Source organism: Castanea sativa, chromosome 6, assembly GCF_040712315.1.
Source record: "Castanea sativa cultivar Marrone di Chiusa Pesio chromosome 6, ASM4071231v1".
NCBI lineage: Eukaryota > Viridiplantae > Streptophyta > Magnoliopsida > Fagales > Fagaceae > Castanea > Castanea sativa.
Genome location: NC_134018.1, coordinates 36,840,293 through 36,854,709, shown reverse-complemented (window position 1 = coordinate 36,854,709; position 14,417 = coordinate 36,840,293). Strand labels below are relative to the sequence as shown.

Below are 14,417 nucleotides of genomic sequence, written 5' to 3'. Positions count from 1 at the left end.
GTTCTATGCTTCTAATTCAACAGTCGTCTTTGTAATTTTATGATTTGTGAAGCCGTATAAATAAATAAAACTTGTTTAATAACAAATATATATAATCAATTCTAAAATATTCATTTGTCTCTTGAGTATATTCAAAGATAAGTTAAGAATAAGCAACTAAATTGCATGTTTACTAATCAAATTTTTAATCCTTGTAATTGTCATAGAAAATATCGTATTGTTAATGATATTCAATTGTATAGTCATCTTGATAATTAGAGCATCCACATTCATTATTTCAATTCTATCCTATTTTACCATCTCAAAAAGCCACTTTTTCAATTATACAATACCATTTTATACTACACCCAACATTCAAACTTTTATTTTACCATTCTACACATTAAAATAATATATTTACACGTTAAAATATATAACCAACCAAATACATCTTAGAGAAACCTGTTCCAAAAAACAAAAACCCAGAAATCCACCTTGCCACCACCACGCCACCGGCCACCAACCACCACCACAACCAAACTCACCACCAACAACAACCACACGAAACAACCACCAAGAGGAAAAAAACACAAAAAATTGTCAAAAACCACCACCACCGATTGAGAAAATTGCCAAAAAATACCCAAAAACACAAGAAATTGCCAGAAACACACCAAGAGAAAAAACCACTTCAAACCCACGAGGAAATCACTTCAGACCCACCACGCCGACTCGCCGATCTCCACAAGCCACCGATCAGCAACCCCAAGCCACCAATTAGCAAACTCAAGCCACCGATCAAAAACCCACGCCGCTGATTTGAAACCCAGGCCTTCGAAAATACGCTATCACTGATTTGAAACCCAGGCCGTCGAAACTACACTATCACCGATTTGAAACTCACGCCGCCGATTTGAAACCCACGCCATCACCGATCAGCAAACGCCATCACTGCCACGCCTTTGTCGGACCTTACTTTGGCCAACAGCAAGTCAGAGAGTGAGAGAGGGTAGATGAGAAAACAAGAAGAGTGAGTTGAGAAAGAAAGAAGACTCACTCAGCCCAGAGAAAAGAGAAAGAAAAGACAGAGGAGAGAGAGAAAGAATAAAAGTGTATAAAAAATTTATACCATAGTGCTACAGTGCATTCTACTTGTAGAATGGCACTGTAGCAATATTGTAAAAAATTTTACAATCGAAACATTTTACAAGTTTCGATGGAGCCACCTTTTTGTCTAAAATTGGAAAAAATGGCTTAGCATTGGCATATACCATGATCAATGTGGATGCTCTTTAAAAAAAAAACACCCAAACATTTTTTTTAGGTGGAGCTACATGATCCAAATTTCCAAAAACCAAATTTCAACATCAGGCCAAAAGAAAAGTGTCATGTCAAACACAGTCATAAGTCATTTATTTTTTCTCTGAATTAAGATATTACTTTTTAGGGATTTTTTTTTGTCACAAAAAAAAATTTGTTTTTGTTTTGGGAGGGGCCAACCACTATAGATATAGGCAAGGTAGCATTTTTATTTATGAGTTCTTTGGGCTAACTTTCAACATAATGATGGGGGATCATTTTCAATTCGGCTAGGTACAAATTCTTTTAGTCCAAATTTTCATATCTTATATATAAAAAAAATAATACGATTTTTTTTTTCAATATAAAAATTCATTAAGGACCATGGTCTTTTATAAGATAGAGAAATAGTCACAAAAGAGAGAGGTGAAGTTCGAACCACATATATAAGACACCACAAAAAAAATATCAATTTTATTTTTTAATGAATCATTATTTGAACCTTGGACACTAGAAAACATTGATTTGTTGAGGAAATATAATGGCATTTTTAGGGGAAATTATTCTAATTTTGTCCTGATTTATTGCACATATGCTAAGAAAAATTTAACCTTGAAGTGGTAAAAATTTCAAGGTCAGATTTTTTTTTTTTTTATGATTTTTGAAATTTAAAAAATAGAAAAAAATCATTAATATTCAAAAAATACTCGAAACGTCGAACCGATGGCTGAAAACCTCTATAAAATCTTGGAATGAATTTAGGAACACAGTTTAGCCCTTACTTTTATTTTTTGCTGGGCCATGGCCCTCTTTGGTCTTATAATTGTTCTCACCATATCTCTTAAGATATAAATTAAAATAAATAAATAAAATCTTGGTGCATGATTTATGTAAACGAAAAGAATCATAATTTATTTTGACAATGAGGTTCTTTTTTGACTAATGACTATCAGGCTCACCAACTATTGATGGTACACATGTAACATATACCATAATGTTCCGGCGCATTGACATAGCAATTCATTAAAGAAATCTCTAAAACCCAATGAGCTTTTAATTATATTGATTGATAACATTTTGACCGGCTCATTACCACCAACCTTTCCACTCTTTATTCCCATCTATTTTAGAAAGACCACACAATAATAATAAAATCTTGCACCACTAGATGCATTGCATAGTGGTTACGTTTCAAAACCGTACCTAAAAATGCACACTCGTGCAATTGACCCCAATAGGCAATGATGTAATGTCCTTAAAAAGGTCATGATTTAATTTGCACTTATCAGAGACCAATTTTAACCAGTTAATTTCTGGTCAAACTTCAGCATCAGAAATTAATCTTAATCTAATTAAAAACTCACCCAAAGCTCTCTCTCTCTCTCTCTATATTCCCTCTAATCCAATTAACTTGCTTCAGAACAATTCAACTCAGTTCTTTTCATATATCTCAAACATAATGCTACACTCAGCAAGTCACTTTACATAATGTGAAATTAAGAAAAAATTTTAAAGTTGATTTTTGAATGTCACAGACTCACAACCTAGCTAGGAAACCAGACCAGAGGGCATGCCACAGAGTGGATATATAGGAAGGACTTGTTAGAGAAATTGACAAAAAGAAAAGAAAAAAAAAAAATCACAGGTTAGACAGAATGGAAAGATATTTTAGGACAGGGAATGAATAAATAAACCAATAAATGGTAGAGTGGCTATATATTCTCATAAATTTCATCCTTCAGAACCAATGGAATAATAAGAAGACTATGAAGCCAGCAGTGATGATTAGCAATGTAGAGTGTGTCACAGTTGTATGAACTCCATAACTAATCTCATCGGGATCAGGCCCTACATCAGTGCAATTTAGACCAAGCTTTCCTTCCCTGCACAGGTTGGAAAACAAGCCTGGTGGGTATTTTCCATAGAGGTTGATGTAGCTGAACATGGTTGAAGCACAATCAGTTGTCAAGTCATTGATGGCATCCGCGAAAGGGCAAGCAAACTCTTTCAAAGCGTTACAACAAACCACAGGTGGGTATTGTGGTCCTTTGCACCGGGCTGTGAGGATTGTATAGTTCTTGTTCTCAAAGTTTTCAGTGCATGCTGCACATAATGAAACATATGTGATTTCATATCGCAACTCTTCCACGTCTAACTCAATCATGTAAAAATGACATTATAAATTCAGAGTTAACACTCTCTTTGATTTTAATTTCTTTCTTCTTCCTATTAATAAAAAAAGCTCCTTTTTTTTTTCTTTCATTCTTTGTGGTTGCAAAATGAAATGAAGTGTAAAAACAGATAGTTGCAGGTACTTTTCTTATTAGAAAATGACATGTATATGTCATGACATGGTGCTGATCGTAAATAATGCATGAACCCCTCAAAGCCATAACTTTTAGAATTTTTTTAATTATTTTTTGGGCTTCACAAAAATATATTGAATGCTATGCAGAAAGTTTTAGAATTTCCGATGGAATTGAATAGATGCAAATCATAAAATAGGCAATAAACAACCATATTTCTACATCCTCTTTCCCACCTTCTTAAATGAAAAAATAATTTATATAAAAAGCTCAAAAACTTGTAGTAAAAGAAACAGAAACAGATAACAAAAAAATGTTACACCATTTATTAGGAATCAATGCCATTATGACCGTTAAAATTTCAGACATCAGCCTGCAATGTGATACATTGATTAAAGAGAAATCCGGGAAAGAAAAGAGGCATAAAAAAAAATTAGAGCACATTTTTCATTTTTCAGTTGCATTAACAATTAACATAAAAAAAAAAAGTGGAAGAACAAAAACAATAGGCCACAAGAGGAAAAAGAGATCAAAGTAATACCTTTCTTGGCCTGCAGGAGGACACGGCCAGTGGATTCATCACGTGACTCAAATATTTCATCTGCAACATTAAACAAAAAAAAAAAAAAAACCCCAAATTAATGTAATTCAAGAATTCATAATGAACATGTCAAAAACTCCACACACACACACACACACACACACAAAAAAAAAAAGGGAAGGAAAAGAAGATTACCTGAAAGGAAAGAGGAATTAGAAGAGGCCAAGCCTGTGATAAGGAAGAAGGAGAAGAGGAAGAAATAAAGAAGAAGATGACTCAAAGATGCCATTTTTTTTTTTATATTTAAATTTGGGGTTTTTGGATGGTTGCTTGGAAGATCGGGCTGTGGAGGCGACAATCTCCGCCTTTCCCACAAATTCGGCAACACTTTGTAAGGTTTTTCTTTGAAGGAGAGAGTTGCGGAAGAAGTGCAGGAAATGTGGTGGGAAAAAACCGCGTAAGTTTTTATTGTTAGAGGAAAGAGAGTCCCTTATTATTGTGTGTTAATGTCATTACTACAACAACAACGTAAGACGTTGGTTTCTTATAAGGTTTTAGATTTGGTACCACTCAATCCAGTTGTCCATTTCTGGGATCATCTTGCCAAATTTAGTAAGTCTACATTCAAATTAAAACTGTATTAGCATCTGCATTGTTGTGTGCCACTCACTGCCAAATAAATCAATCCCTTGCCCTCCAAAATCTAACCTCCACTCCAGACTCCAGTGCACGTGACACGCACATGCCGAGGCCTCGTTCAAACTCGATTTTGTTGTCGCTCCCAAACAAAACTCAATCTCAGACCAATGCCCACTGGAACATACAAAACAATCCTAATTGCATACATGCATGTGGTTCAGTCAGTGAGACAGGTTTGAGAATGGGAGTGACTTTGATAAATTGGGTTTGAATGAGGCCGCATGTGCGTGCCACGTGGACTGGATGTTATATTTTTTTGGGAATGGGCTATTTAGCACTGTGATTAAAGTTCAATTCATGTACTAAATAGTTTAAATTGATGAAAATAGAGGATGAGGAGATCTAATTTCAAATGACCTATACAAAGTTAAGAGCGTTTTAGTACATTTTACACATGATAGAAGTTTGTTTTGCACATTTTTTTACGAGAAAAAACAATTGAAATCGTGACTTTAGTTGTAAAGGTGTGCATTAATATGTATGCAATAAACACTAATATTTAACTAACACATTGGTTGACCTAGTGGTAAGAGCTTGGGTCAACATGACTTAGAGTATGGGTTTGAGTTCCCCCACTAGCAGCGTGTTGCAGTTCTTTATACCTCGCCGGTAGACTGTTCACCTAGTTTATTAGCGATTATAGTGTAAGGTCTTAACCTGGGAGCGGTTAGAGTGCTACTATAGTCACACTCAGGTAGAGAAGCCACGTTGATCACCTCCTCTAACTATTTTTTTTATTTACCAAAAAAAAAACTACTGTTTACACATTATTGGTTTTTGCTCCAAACTTGTTCTACTCAAGAACAATTACTACTGATCCTTTTTGCCTGGTCACGCTATCACTTGTCAAAAGATTTAATTCTAGGGGGTTTAAGTGATATTCATGGTATATGACATTAAACACTGACAAGAAACCGTACAAATGGTATCAGTATTAGATACATTCAAAAGAAAGCACCACGACATATGAATTGATGGATCATCCAAGATAACAAAGGTTCCGATTAATAACATTTCACTCTTGCTAGTCTATGAATATCTACACGCTTGTTTGCTTCCCGATTAGAATGGGAAAGTTCAAAAGCTTGGAACTGCTTTAGGAGCTACATGCAATCATTAACAATTGGTTCAGTAGGGAGTTGGTTCTAGAGCCATTCGTTACCTAATGAACCACAACGCACAACCTCCACGTTCAACTCAAATTTCCTAAAAATTTATGCCCAAATTGGTAGCTAACTTAAGACAATCTCTCCCAGTTCATATTAACATTGGCACAGAGAAGTCTAAAACTTACTAAAATTAATTTCTGGCCCCAAGCAACACAAACATAGTCCAAAACGTCCTCCCACATCTCTGCAGTTTTGGCACATTGAGGGCCCGTTTGGTAATATTATTTTAGTAACGTTGTTTATATTTTTTTGAAATACATGCGAGTGAAAAAGTGTATAAAAATACGTGTAATGTTTAAAAACTTAAAACATGTGTTTTAACATGTACCAAACGGGCTCTGACTTTGGCAAAAAACGGAGCAGGTCATCTTCAAAGAACTTTGCACTTCCATAATCAAAACTTTCAATTTTGAATTAGTTTACCAAGGTACCAGATTTGGCAAAAGTAACTTTCAATGTACTTGGAAGTAGACAGCGCAAAGTATCAGCAAAAGTAAGAGTGTAAGACCCATCTTGATGAAGTAATAATTACATAGTCCCGGAGCACTATGTAAGAATTCACCATCTAGATGAGTGTTGGAAATAATCCCCTATCCTCTGGAAAACCATGCATTCAAGTTTGAAGTTGGAGGGCCTGACACAATAAAAAAAATTATGCATTGGCCAGAAAAAACAGAAACTTCTCTCAAAACATTATGGCAGGGGCACAAACCACCCCCCCCCCCCCCCCCCCCCCCAAAAAAAAAATTTCCAACAGCCATGTTTGAATGGAATTTAATTTATACGTGATGTGAGTATCACTGGTCAATTAGTGTGCACCATCATCTTAGGGAGTCTCAGAGACTTGTTAATAGGACTTGATGCCAATTAGTGTGCACTGCCTAAGATTTAATGCTACCAGAAACACAATCCCCTTCGGAGCAATCACAAAGAGTTCCTTCAACATCAAAGCCACGGTTGCATCAACACCACAACAAAGTGATCAGTATGGCTGCTATCAATCTCATTCTTGCCTAGTTGGTTAACAGATATCTCTGCAGTGTCTTACTTTACGTGTGATGGACCTGCCCATTCGAAGACGCCTAGTGGTGAGTGCTTCTAATAATGCCACTAAAGCATCTTCTACTGCTTCAGCTTGTTTATCCAATCCATAGGATGTAAACTCTGGGAGAAGTTGCAGCTCAGAGAGGAGGCCAATGGCTGCTGCTGCTGTACAAGTACGATCCCAAGATGGTTGGGGCCTGCCCTCAAAAGAATATAATTTAGTACCATTTACCAAGCAAGTTTAATGAGCAAGGAGCTTAACATAGATGGAAAAGTGATGAATGAACAAAGAAGCAGAGATTGGAAGAATTTTAAAATCCCATTTCACTTCTCACCGAAGCTTATGCATAGCAGATGCTCCAGTAGCCAGAGAAATACAAGGAAGGTCTTCTGCTCCCCAGATTGACTTTGCTTGTTCCTGCACATAGAAACAGTATGTTAATAAATTTCTCGACACTTGCTCATCATAACAAATAAATAAATGAACTTTCAATAGCAGAAATCAAATATTTGTCTACAATTTTTCTGTTTCGTTGAGTCGTCAGCTTCAAAGTGTTCTTTGGGGGTTGTCCACATAAGTAAAAGAAGGTTGGACAGTTCTTCAAAGTATTATTTATTTATAAATGACAGTACTTCAAAGTATTATTCTTTACATCCCTATAATATTTGTCCATTGCCTCCAAAGGTAAGAATAATTTTTTACACTTCCACATAACCTTTGTCAATTGTATTTTATTACAAGAAATATGATTAATTTTTCTCTTTTCAAGGTAAAAGTAAAAAATGTAATATTGAAAAGTAAATATTGAGGTAGGTCAGTAGGTGAAACCGTGAAATTCATTGTTTACTGGTTTGCCAATGCATTTCAAGTGGGACAATAGGGTCAAAGTAAGTATTAAATAAATGCTTAGTCAACACTTTATCCATGTCAACTATATACAATTCTAATTAAGAAAAAAAAAACTATAAACAAATCTAGAGAATTGAACCAATATCATGTTTTGATCTCATCAGAATAGCTATCTATCTATCTATATATATATATATATATATATATATATATATATATATATATATATCTGCCTGCACAGGCAAAAGACATAGTAGTATAAATTAAATTCCATAGCATAATCCAGAGCTAGGGACAATGTCCCTATAACAGCAAGGAGGCCAATTTTCAAAAACTATACACAAAACTGAGATTCCTGATTTTTAGTGTCTCTCTGTTCCCCAGAGGCAGATATCCTAACCATAGGTCTGATCTGCTTTTCATCATAATCACTAAGACTAGAACATAAGTATAAGAGACACCTTTAGGGACTGACTAATAAGAAGTTGCATCTTGCATTATCTATGGCCAAACATATGTGGCATAACTCACACAAGAAAATAATTGTATGCTATTTGTTAATGAAAAGTGTAAACCCAACTATTCATAACATACATGTTAAGCAAAATCATGGAACAAAATATTGCTTTATAGGGTCACCTTAAGACGGCTGAACATTGCATTTGAATTGCTCCAGGTACCATCAATTAGAATGAAATTCAGAGTTTTATCTCCATTTGTCTGTGCAGTAGAATCAACATGAAAATTACCACCTTGTTCAACTGGAAGAAGAAATAATAAATTACAAATTAAGACACCCAAAACTACATCAAGAAAAAGGTGACAATCAATAATAAGTTAAATTATGTTGTTATGCAAAGAGAACAGCATCTTTCTATTATTTTTCCATTTACAGTGGATTAAGGATTGGCTGAGGTTTTCCAAGATTAGTGCCCCCCCTTTTTCGTTTTGCGACAAGTAGTTTTACTAAAAGAATGCCAAGGGGCAATGGCCATGCACACTACACTAGTGAATGACAGAACTGCTGTTTGTTTTTCTTCACAAAATTATTCTCTTTCTATCACTCTGTTGTTGTCACAATGGATTGATGATATCATATGGATTCTCCCACATTAGAGCTTTTGTGTTCCTGCAAATTTTCTGTTGAGCATGATAATGCTTTCTGAGCTTAGAATATGTCTGTTATCATACAATTAATTTTCACTTTCATCCAAAATAATGCCTTTTTCTTCCATTTCAAAGTGGCCAGTTAATTAAAATGAAAAAAAAAAAAAAAAAAAAGCAAAAAAAGATCTAATTGTTCTGTTTGGTTTCAGTTTAATTGGTTTGTCATGTATTTAGAAAATTGATGGCCTAAGACTGCAGCAATAAAGGCAGATGGTATAGATTGAAGGATCCGCAAGGTCATGGGAGAGCCAAAATGAACATGGGTGTATCCTGAGAAGTGTCATGAGAGACAATGACTTAAACAAAAGAAATTAATTCAGATAGAACATATCAGCAAGACAGGAAGCAAGCAAGCAACTCAATATTATTGCCATACAAATTTTTTGAATTAAATATTACAAGTTTTTTTGATAAGTATTTATTATTATTAAACATTTTAAGTTAACACAGCTTAAAAGAACATGATAAATGAAACAGTCAGTAATAAGTGATCATCCTAATTTTTCATGCTGTGCATTCATATGGTGACTTGGTGAGACATGATCAACAAATTTATTAGTTTCTGCACTTTTAGTTTCAGTTCTAATGACAATATTAATTCATGGTAATCCCAAATATAATTCAAGATTTGCAACAATTATATGTAAAAGCCACAAAGAGAAATCTAGTAAAGTACATTGTGTTAAAAGTAAAGACTACCATCAATTGTGTGCATTTCTTATCTGCTGAAGATTCTTGACCAAAGGCATCCTGAACAGATTTTGATGTGGCATTCTTGTTGGGATAAAGGCACCAAACATTATTTTTTCCTGAAAATTAATATAATATGGTCAGAAGAAGTGATACCACAGGATTAAAATGTAAGACTATTACGGTGTGAAATCAAAATGCTCAGAATGAGGTCAATCAACTTTAATATGTTAGCTGTGCTAAATGCCCATCCTTAAGATTCAACATGCAGTTTATAACAACCATAATCAATGAAACAATAACATTCAAACTAGCAAAGAAAATCACATCAATGACTCCATCTGCAATTTAAAAACCATTGTATCAGTAGCTGCAAGAACAAAAGAATAGTAAACTTTTGTGAGAAACAATGGTTTTGACCCCAATTATGGCTAATTACCAATTTAAAACATATTTCACAATTAAGTCCAGTTACTTGATTATCCGATTGATTAATTGCATGGATAAAACAACAAAACAGAAAATCCCAATAACTCATGCACACCAACACATCGAAGTGTTTACAGAGAGAAAAACCCACAATAGGCAAAAAACTCTCCGAGGGCCTATAGCACCAAATCAATCCACTAATAAGGATAGTTGCGACGCATTACACTAACAAAAACTCCAAGTTCTAAGTAAGAGTAGATGTATCTGAGCTCCCTGCTCCTCCTAGCATCCAATTGCACCAATCCTTTCTCCTTACTAGCTTCCAATTCCTCAAGTTGAGACACCAACCGCAAGTCCAAGCACTTGAACACTTCAAGGCCACTTGAAGATTTGTAGGGATTGCTCCTGTGATTCCTAGCACCAAGCTTCAATCAAAGATCACTCAAGGTATCTTTCGTAGATGGCTTGGGTCTCCTCTCAATGGATATGGCAATTGGAGAGGGTAAAGGTGCGAGGCTACCATGGGTTTTTTGCTCTAAGGAAATGGGTAGCTCTCTCAACCTTCAATCTGAAATTTAGGGTGTAATATGAGACACGTATGAGATACAGGGTAATTGAATGGGTACAGCGGGGAAGGAAAGTAACTGAATTTTCTCAAGTTCTGAAACTCGCTCAAAGGAAAGTCAGACCAGTCTCAAGCGAAACTCTTTGCCCAATGATATTTTAAAAACTTCCATTTCACTTGAAATCTGCTTGATATGCCATTTTCACTTGAGCAAAATCTTGATGCAGCAACTCCTCTTCCAACAATTGAACCTCTCATCTCAAATACAATTCAGGCCAAAAATGTACAAATACATGTAATCATTTGTAAAACAATACAATGAAATTTGGCATGAAATATGCCAACACTAAAAATCCAAACATTCTGTATGAATAGTTAAACGTGTATCAAGTAGGAAACTCAATAATGAAGTGTTGGACATAGGAGGACTTAAATAAAAATAAAAATTTCACCATACTGAAATTAGAACTTACTCTGAATTGATATTTAAAGCACAATAAACAACTTCCATATACAAAAGTTACACCTTTTAACGGTACCATACTGCCATCAACTAATGTAAAATTTCATAATCACAATAAAGCAAGAAGACTGCAAGTGACCTGCATGTTTGAAAGTGTTCCACATGATTTCTTCCTGTTCAGTGATGCCAAAGAGGCACAAAGTTGCAGCTTCAACACCAAACACTTGCCATAACAACTTTCCAGTGTTGTTCTGGCGAAGGAAATCCTACAATTTTTTGACTGTCAGTCAAATGAACTTTGAAAGATATTATTGCATCAGAAAAACTGATACACAAAATGAGCAGAAATAGAAAAACCTTTGGATGCATATACAACCAGAACCGCATTCCATGCCATAGACTGCAGGGCATGATTCTAGAACACATACAGTCTTCAAAAGGAAGCCAGCACTGCATAATTATGAAAATATGAAACAATTGTGAAACTATGAAAATGCATTTTATCCTCTTCTGATATGCATTAAACACATCTTGGCCCTCAAAAATGCCACGCTACCAACCAAATCATTAAAGAAAATGGAAAGTAAAACCCAGCAAAATATTGCAATGATTCTATACAGCAAACAAATACCTTCTGACAAAGGTAACCCCTACTCCCAAGCAAGCGACATGCTATTTGTCGAGCTGAAAAAAATTGAAGCTTTTTTTCAGAATCTCCTAAAGCCTGATATGTTGCTCTGTGCTTTTTATCCTCTTGAACCTTAAAATGGCCCTGGAATTTAAAATAGAAGATTACAAATGTGGTTTCTACAAATCGGAGCAACCCCAATAGAACTAGAAGTAAACAGGGATTACTGAACCACCAGTGACCATGGTTAATACACAGAAACTTCCTTTTTTTTTCCCATAAGACAACTCTTTCTTGAACAAAATTAAAGTCAGTGTCATGTGTGTATAACTATGAGGAATTCAAACTCCCTTTGCATTGATCTAACACCCCTTATGGCAGGTTCCAGATACAGGTGTTTTGGGGTAGAGGATCATTGTACATTGTGAAAGACAAACTATAAATGAATACTGTTGTCTAAACTCTTCATCATGCATATATGGAGTTGGTTTTTCAACAATTACACTTAATCAATTGATAAAAGTCCAAGATTTCAAATAAATGTAAGTCCAATGTTTCATTTGCTTTAGTTTCCAAATGGAAAAACCCCACCTCAGCTATAATTTAAGATATGTAGTTCAACATGAGCAATATGCTAAAAATAGTCATGAAATCAAATGTCAAGTGGAAAATAGATATGCTTGAAATATTGCTTGATGATTATAGAAGGAAATAATAACACTGAGACAGACTCTGCACTTATATATTCATTTTATATTAGAAATTCTATTAATTCGTAGCTGATTCATCATCTATTCCACGATCATAATTTGCAAATAATGTAGCCTATATAACAAAAAAAAAGAACAACAATTGACATAGAAAGTCTATGACATTATGGTCTAGAAACTTAATGAATGAGAAATTAGTTACAGTTGTCTAAAGGTTCCCACAAAACTAGGAACCACTAAAATGCTATTGACATAAGGAAGAAAAATGCTGATAGAAATCCCATCAAATCATCACCATTCTTCTATTTTCCTGGTACCCACCTCGAATTTCAACCTCAATTAATTTGACCCTTTTGAATTGATGTTTGTGGTTAATTAATAAGTAAATAAATAAATAAATGAACCCAACAGATTTATTCTTCTCTTTTCGTCATTTTATTTGACAAACAAAAGTGATGCTCAGTGTTCTCCAACACCCAGCTCAAATTCGTGAGTAATTCTTTCCTTAGCTTTCCCAGAAACCAAACAAAGAATCAAATATATTTATAAGAAGACAAAGTTGAAGTAGTTGAAGAAGGACCTGGAGCTTGCCACCGCTACCACCAAAGGTCATGTGGGCATCAATATCTACCTCCAAAGCCTTCATTTGGTCAACGATATCGGTGACCATAGTTGGCAAAGGAGAGGTGGTGCCCCAGGCCTGCCACTCCTGCAATGTAATGGACCCATTGACAGGTTCTCTAGGAGGAGAGCGAGAGGCTGAGGTTGACATGGGTCTGACGAGGAAGAGGATTGTTCTGGGTTTAGGGTGTATAATGTGGAAGTGGGTCTTTATTTTGAATGCGAGAGACGAAGAAAGAGAGTGTTTGAATGCGAATGTGAAGGCCCTAGTGCTAGTAGTACTAGTTGTGGAGGCGATGATGAGCATGGTGTGCTGTCCGTCACTTTAGCATCTTCGCCTGTTTGACTGCGTTTTTATTTTTGTGTACAAACTACAAGGGAATCGAATTTTTTTTCCATTTAACTTTAATTTTTTAATAATATCGTTAGTTGTCCTGTTGGAAAAGAAAGTAGGAAACTGGCATCTCGAGTTTTTAAAACTCAAGATTAATGGTTGAACTCGAGTTTTAAAAATTCGAGACCCAAGCGGTGGAAGTTCAAGTGGATAAAATTCGACGTGGAACTTGAGTTTTAAAAACTCGAGTTCTAACATTTTTCCCTTTCAGCTCAACCTTTGTCGTCTTCATCTTCCCCTGTATTTTCGTCGTTGTCTTCATTTTCCCCTGTATTTTCAATGACACACCAAATTATGGATCTGCAGCAACCCAGAATTATTACCAAAATCAGTCCCATCTCCTCCAGCTTCCATCGTTGGATCGTTATGGGTTTCTTCTTCTTCTTCATCATCTTCGTTTCTTGTTTGATTTTCGATTAGTTCAGGTTTCTTCATCATCTTCTGCTTCTGTCGATTAGTTCGTATCTTAGTTTCTTGTTTCTTCCGTCGTCAGATCGTTATAGGTTTCTTCTTCTTCTTCATCATCTTCGTTTCTTCATCATCTTCTGTTGGGTTTCTCTGTTTTTCTTTGGGTTTCTTTGTTTTTCTTCTACTGGGTTTTCTTCAACGTCGTTCTGCTAGATCTTTACTGTTTTGTGGAACTCGAGTCTTACAGACTCGAGATCTATGTGGCATTTTCTGGAATTTGCTGTCCACGTCATCAACTACAAAGCGAGTGTTTGGGACTCGAGTTTTAAAATGGAACTCGAGTTTCTAAAACTCGAGATGCTATTTTGTTAATACGTTTCAGATGTGTGTTAACTTACTATATTGCCCTCCCTCACACTGCTATTCTGAAAATTGCCTCCAAGGGAATCGTCGTT

General features: G+C 35.3%; 2 protein-coding genes across 2 annotated transcripts; both read right to left on the bottom strand.

Annotated features, from left to right (window-relative positions):
- Positions 1 to 2,847: 2,847 nt before the first annotated feature.
- LOC142637954 (GPI-anchored protein LLG1-like) lies at positions 2,848 to 4,576 on the bottom strand. Its single transcript, XM_075811941.1, has 3 exons — positions 4,321 to 4,576; positions 4,126 to 4,185; positions 2,848 to 3,381 (listed from the first exon to the last, which is right to left on the bottom strand). The coding sequence occupies exons 1-3, from the start codon at positions 4,412 to 4,414 to the stop codon at positions 3,017 to 3,019; spliced, it is 519 nt and encodes a 172-aa protein (XP_075668056.1). The 5' UTR covers positions 4,415 to 4,576; the 3' UTR covers positions 2,848 to 3,016.
- A 2,032-nt stretch (positions 4,577 to 6,608) lies between these two features.
- On the bottom strand, positions 6,609 to 13,473 carry LOC142638660 (uncharacterized). The gene is made up of 8 exons (XM_075812713.1): positions 13,120 to 13,473; positions 11,833 to 11,973; positions 11,559 to 11,651; positions 11,341 to 11,467; positions 9,754 to 9,863; positions 8,527 to 8,607; positions 7,373 to 7,455; positions 6,609 to 7,234 (listed from the first exon to the last, which is right to left on the bottom strand). Exons 1-8 carry the CDS (start codon positions 13,465 to 13,467, stop codon positions 7,015 to 7,017), a joined length of 1,203 nt encoding a protein of 400 aa, XP_075668828.1. The 5' UTR covers positions 13,468 to 13,473; the 3' UTR covers positions 6,609 to 7,014.
- Positions 13,474 to 14,417: the final 944 nt, after the last annotated feature.

What these genes read in the sequence shown, in the direction of transcription:
- LOC142637954 (XM_075811941.1), bottom strand. Translation starts at nt 4,414, where the DNA reads ATGGCATCTTTGAGTCATCTTCTTCTTTATTTCTTCCTCTTCTCCTTC. An exon ending in TAATTCCTCTTTCCTTTCAG is followed by an intron (nt 4,186 to 4,320) that starts GTAATCTTCTTT and finishes TTAATGTTGCAG; the next exon opens with ATGAAATATTTGAGTCACGT. An exon ending in CCTCCTGCAGGCCAAGAAAG is followed by an intron (nt 3,382 to 4,125) that starts GTATTACTTTGA and finishes CATTATGTGCAG; the next exon opens with CATGCACTGAAAACTTTGAG.
- LOC142638660 (XM_075812713.1), bottom strand. Translation starts at nt 13,467, where the DNA reads ATGCTCATCATCGCCTCCACAACTAGTACTACTAGCACTAGGGCCTTC. An exon ending in GTAGCGGTGGCAAGCTCCAG is followed by an intron (nt 11,974 to 13,119) that starts GTCCTTCTTCAA and finishes TTTAAATTCCAG; the next exon opens with GGCCATTTTAAGGTTCAAGA. An exon ending in TCTGCTATGCATAAGCTTCG is followed by an intron (nt 7,235 to 7,372) that starts GTGAGAAGTGAA and finishes TTTTGAGGGCAG; the next exon opens with GCCCCAACCATCTTGGGATC.